Raw genomic sequence first — 6,170 nt, forward strand, 5'->3', positions numbered from 1 at the left:
CAAATGGCAATACTATTCTAATTGCCTTGAAATTTTAAAAGTTAAACCTTTATAAATCTTATCTAATGATTCAGAGAAGTAAACAAAAATTCCGAACCATTGGTTAATCCATGCCATTAAGGGCACATCCTAGCTATACACAGTAATATTTAATCATCTTGAGTTAAATACAATGTCTGGTATGCTTACATTTAAAAAGTTAATCTCTGATATGTCTACATTAAGGAAGTCCTTACAATTATTCCTACTTATAACTGTATCAAAACAAATACAGGATGCTGTTGGGGTGGGGACACCCAATGCAAAAACAAAAACAAGTAAAACCTCTAAAAAAAAAAAAAGGGGGGAACATTTTTTATTTTGGTCACACAAAGACCAAAGTCCTTGAGCTTCCAGTTCTGAGACCTGACCCCCAATATCTTGTTCTAAGTACCTAGATAGTATTAACACGTTGAAACAAAATAGTTTAGTTAACTCCTTATAATGTTGTCAATATCTCCAAAAAAATTGAAAAAGCTAATTTTATTTTTTGTCACTTATCTCAGTTCAAAATAATGTTATCTCATATAAAGAATAAAACTCCTAGCTATACTAGTTTTATAATGCTTAAGTTCACTTTATTAAAAATAATTTTTTCCCCAAGTTCACTTTAAAGACCTAAATCAAATGAAAACTTTAAGGTTTATTTAAAATAGTACTAAAATAATATTATTTTTAAAAGTAGCCTTGGTAAATTAATGGCTAGAGTATCTCTGAGTCCCTTAAAAAGGTAAGAGAAATCCAGGGCAAATAAATACCTTTCTATCCTATGGATGAAACTGACTAAATTCTGTACCAACATAACATAATCTGCTTCAAATGCTGATTGGGTACACCCTCACCCTCATCTGTACCCCAAAATAAAAGTGTACTTACTTGTGTTTACTGAAGAATCATAAAGTCTATCGATTGAAAAGGAAAATTTCTTTAAAAATGTTTACCATCATGGATATCTTAAGTATCAAGAATAGCTGTTTTTCAGTCTGTGACAAACCAATGTCCTATTATAAGGTAACAAAAAGTACTATACTATGCACAGTGCAGCCCATGCAAAAAACAGGATTCACTAAATCTATAACCTCCAAAGTGAAATCAGCGTCTCAGTAGTAGATACACTATTAGCCGTTAGTTAGAAAGGACTCATGTAACGAAAGCAATACTTATTACATACATAGTCATCTTAAAAAAAAAAATCATGAAATTGTGGAGAAACATATGTTTAATCAACAATTTAAAAATTCATGTAAGAGCTAGAACGAGTAGTGGAAGTCCAGCTCTTGTAGCAGACAGTGTCTATTTGTGGCAGCCCAAGTTTGCTATGGAGTGAGTTGATCCAGGTTTAGGGGTAAAAAGGAGATAAACACTACAATTTGATGTAAACTATGTTACTATAGTTTTTACAAAAGAGGGAAAGATTTAACCAGCAATTTAAGTGTTAAGAATTTGCCCATTTTTTACTTCTCTTAAATTTAGTTATATTTGATAAGCAATCTCTAAGATTTCAACTGTATAAGATTTGATACACAAGAACACAGAAAATGTTTAAAGAGAAAAAAATAATAAATCGTTTTAAGATAGACTATTAAGATACACCAAAAACCTGTGTTCTAAAACAAATGTGGCAGATGACTTTAAAAAAAAAAGAACCAACTTATTATATCTAGGGAATATTAAACAAAGCCTATGTGATACATATAATATTAAAGATTATGATGTAACTTTGGATACTGTTATGTACTTAGCCCAGTTTCCTAAAGAATAACAAGTGCATGCTTTCCCTCTAGAAGCTGGAAGATGCACTACTGAACAAGCAACAGGAGAACTGGGCATTGCAAGGGTTACAAAGTAAGGGGTTAAATCACATCATTAAAATCCTGGTTGATGGAATTCTATTCCATGAACTCAGAGTTAAGAAGGGCTTATTTCCCAGAGTTATCACATGCATACATATTTGAATACAGGCACAGAAACTTGTCATTTTTATTTGGGTAACAAAGGGTCTTCAAATTATATTGAAAAATAAATCCTAATTATTATCATTCCTGTAAAAAAAATTTAGCACGCTTTTCACAAATGATTTATGTAAAAGAGAAGAAAATACACATAATTTTATATCTTAAACTTTTTTATTCCCTACCAGAGACATTTTGTCTTTCGTTTTCTTTGTTTTCTACAATTTCCAACTTGCACCTGTGTTTAATACTGCTTTAATCTGCTGAAGACATTAACTGATTACTTCCCTAAATCTAAGGATTATATAGTTTTAGTATAAATATATATCACATATTTTCGTAAAATTTTGACAAAACCGAATAAGCATGCCTTGTTTTAAGTCCATGCTCCTTCCACTGTTTATAAAATCTGATTTAATGATCAAAAATTCTTGGTTGTCATTCTTCAGTTACAACAGTCTTCCTTCTGAACTGCCACTCACTTTTTACATAATAACAAGCAATAGAAAAACCAAAGAAATTATCTTAATCTTAGTTCTTCCTTTTGACTCTATAAAATAATATGAACTTTTTTTTTTTTAATGAAACAAATACATCCCAAACTCAATACATTCAAATGAGCTGCGTCTCCTTTAAGGTAGTCACCTTGGAAGGCCACAGTTCATTCTTAACTATGCTCCCACTGCTCAAAATACCTTTAAAACTCTTTCGAGATTGCCTTCAAAGCCAGTTGCACACTTTCTACGATTACCTCAAAGGTTGATTGAATTTTTGGAAACCGTCAAAAAGTCATTCAGTGCCAAATAATGGTTAATTATAAAACAATTAAGGTTGGTAATACTTTAAAAAAAAAATAAACAATGTATAATCATAAAGTTAATAGTGTGTGTGACTTAAATTAGCTCTGAATGCAACTCTAAAAGAGCAAAACCCAAGATTTTTGAGCAATGATAAATTGCTGGAATTAGGAAATAATTTTCCAGCATGATCACTACGCAAGGTAACATTCATTTAGCTGTCTATGTTCTGGCATATTTGTTTAAAGTGAACATTCTGAGAGTTAGAATTTATTCTTTTAAAAAGGAATATCATTCTTAAAAAAAAAAAGAATTTTATTCCTTTAAAGCATCACTGTCAAAGTAAGTACTATGGAAGTGTTTTGTTAGAAACTAGTTCTACTTACTTTATGAATAAAGACTTATTTAAAAAACTTGAAAGCAAATAACTTATTTGCTCCCAGGCTTTTTAAAATTGTTAACTGAAGATAAAATTTGAAATTTCTAAGGTACTAAAAATCAAAACAAAAACCCCAAGTGTAATAAAAACACGTCAAGAACCAAACTACAATTTCTGAGCTGCACTGTTTATTTTGCTGCTTGAAACCTAAGTGACAGTATGCCACTATAATTATGGGGTTTCATCTAAACCTTTACTACACTGCAGGTACAGAAATATACGGACACATTTTGGAGAACTGACATTTTGCAAAATGCAGCAAACATTTTAATTTATACATGAGAAAAGGAAGTGTTCAAAAGGGTATGCATTTCAAGTTATTGCAGGTTATTTGTGAGAGAATTTCTGCAGGTAAAACATGTTTAAATTTAACCAACAGTAGCGTGTCAGTGTATTTAAAATCATGACAAAAATCTTCTCTCTGGTCATGTTGCCCATGATAAATTATTATGATGTTGTATGTTTAGGGCAAGATGTCAATACAGCATAAATCCCATGGCATTTTGGTTTTCTTCTGGAGATTAAAGCTGTTTTTCTTGGGATAAATGCAGTAGCAAAACACAAACCAGTTGATCAAAAAAAGCACTTCTGCCATAACTCCAATAATTTTCAGGACACATCAACCGACAGTAGTTTTGCCATTCCCAGTTCTTTAAGAATTACATCTCTGCACTGTTGCCTTAAGTATGTCTGTAAAAGCTTGTTCTCTGTTAAGCCAGTTTACTGACTACAGCCTGGTTGAGAGAATTTAGTTGGTTGGTCCATTTATCTAGTGCAGTATATCGGGCACCACCCCTCTTCTGATGATCCAATTCAAGGAGTTGGTTGACTTGATCAATTCGGCCATGAATAGTGCTGGAAATAAACAAAAGAAGGCATGTCTACAAACGATTTTCACTAAGCATATCTTCTAGACTAATATTTCATAAAATATTCACAATATCAATAAACGCAAAAGAAAAAACTGGTGCCTACATTAAATTATTGAGTTCAGGATTAATTATAACATTCATTACTTTATTCAAACTCTAGACAGAAACCAGATTTATTTCAGCTACTTTTATCAGTTTCACTGAAAGAACCAACAGGCACAGAGGTATCCAATTAATTAACAGCAAGTGTAATTTGTGAAACTTTGAATATGCTGCTTTTAAGAAAGGTTAAGTTCAAAACCATTATATACTATACCTTATACATAAAAAAATACTACTCATTAAGTAATTCTCTAGCTGTATACGGGTCACACATTGAATGAGAAATCCTTCTGAAAAACCATTTAAAACTTTTTCAGAGATCATGTGCTTAACATCCTCATTTATTTTTCAAAAACCATCATCACACATACACATATAAATCTCTTTTAAAAATAGAAAAGCCTAGCCACAGGGTGCTTTTTACAAAAACTCAAGAATTCTCCTTTTATCTTTGCCTTCATTATTCAAACTTTGTACAACTAAACATTTTGTGATAAAAAATAGCTAAGTACTTACTTATCCAATATGCACTGCACCAGCAAGCTCTCCACATCAGCTACATCTATGTTTAACTCCTAAGACAAAAGACTCATTAACATTCTAATTAACTTATGATTTTACATAAACAATTATTCTGATTTTAAATTCATTTACACCAGTTATAGAAAATTAGGGAAGAAGAAATTTAAAAGAAATTTCATTACCACTTCACAATATTTCTGAGAACACAGGTCTGATAAAATTTAACTTTATAACTTTTAAAGTATATTCCTACCACAATTGTATAATGGAGTTTTAACATTTCAATAATTATATTTTAGCCACTAGTGTCTCTTTTATAATTTTCTCTGAGGCTGAAAGAATCTTTAAAAAGAAATTTAATGATCCTTATTTCTCTTTTCTTTTAACTCAATTTATACCAAGAAAACACAGAAAAATTCACATTAAAAGTAAAGTCTTTAAGTTATGCTGTATTTAAGAAATGTAATACTATAAAATATTACCAAGTTAGAATTACTCTTTTAAATAAAAGATAGGTATATTGCATCTATAACTATAAATTATAAATATTAAAATCCACAAATATAAGTACCTTAGAAATAAAAGGAATATGTATTCTTGTGTAAGGCTTAATTAATTTTATGAGCACTTGTGTTCTGATGTTTCGCAAAAGCTCTGAAAAAAAGATAAGAATTAAGATAATATATTTGCATTTAAGTTTGTATATTTTTATGAATCATTATGTACTTCTAAATCATATTAACTATATCATTTATTGTCTCAAAATACACCCTTCTGTCTGGTAAAAACAAGGTATTTGGATCTAAAAATATTTGGGTCGAACAGATGAACAGTATGATTAGAGGCTGCCTCTCCCATAATTTTTTGTTCCCGCCTCCCTAATTTTGCTCATATTGTGACACTACCTAAAATATCCCCTTCCCTTCTCAAATAATATTCCACTGCTCATCATTTCCTCTACAGTTAACATCTTTCAAAAAGCTCGGATTTATACGAGTCAAGTTCCTTATTTTACGATCTCTTAAAACCTAGAGTATTATATTTTATACAATGTTACAATTTTCCCCAGTTTCTTCACTTACAAGTATCTTAAAAAAAAACAAAAAACAAAACTGGATTGGAGCTCATGCATAAAGTTTCTACATTTTTCTATATCCACAAAGTGCAGTATCATTCTATGTTTACATAAGAACTGTAAAAATGTCTTGAAAAAGAAAGGAAGGTGGGGGCCGGCCGAGTGGCACGATGGTTAAGAACTGGCTTGGGACGCCAGAGGGCCCTGGTTCAGATACCACATATGAGGGCCAGTGACACTGTCCTCTACAGCTAAGATGCTGAACAACAGCTCAACTTGGAGCTGGGCTGCCGTGAGGCGACTGAGTAGGCTGCAGCCCCTGCTGCAGTGGGTTGCCATGGGCTACCGTGTGTAGCCAGCAGCCAGCGTGAG

General features: G+C 31.6%; 1 protein-coding gene across 2 annotated transcripts in view; it reads right to left on the reverse strand.

Annotated features, from left to right (window-relative positions):
* Window positions 1–2,838: 2,838 nt before the first annotated feature.
* The window catches only part of COPS2 (COP9 signalosome subunit 2), a 29,397-nt gene continuing 26,065 nt past the window's right edge, over window positions 2,839–6,170 (reverse strand). For both annotated transcript variants that reach the window (XM_019664651.1, XM_019664662.1), the window contains exons 11-13: window positions 5,295–5,377; window positions 4,718–4,776; window positions 2,839–4,082 (exon numbers count right to left, since the gene is read on the reverse strand). In XM_019664651.1, the coding sequence (XP_019520196.1) occupies window positions 3,938–4,082; window positions 4,718–4,776; window positions 5,295–5,377 (287 nt within the window). In that variant the 3' untranslated portion in view covers window positions 2,839–3,937. The remainder of the gene's footprint in view (window positions 4,083–4,717; window positions 4,777–5,294; window positions 5,378–6,170) is intronic.

Source organism: Hipposideros armiger, unplaced genomic scaffold (assembly GCF_001890085.2).
Source record: "Hipposideros armiger isolate ML-2016 unplaced genomic scaffold, ASM189008v1 scaffold_12, whole genome shotgun sequence".
Lineage (NCBI taxonomy): Eukaryota > Metazoa > Chordata > Mammalia > Chiroptera > Hipposideridae > Hipposideros > Hipposideros armiger.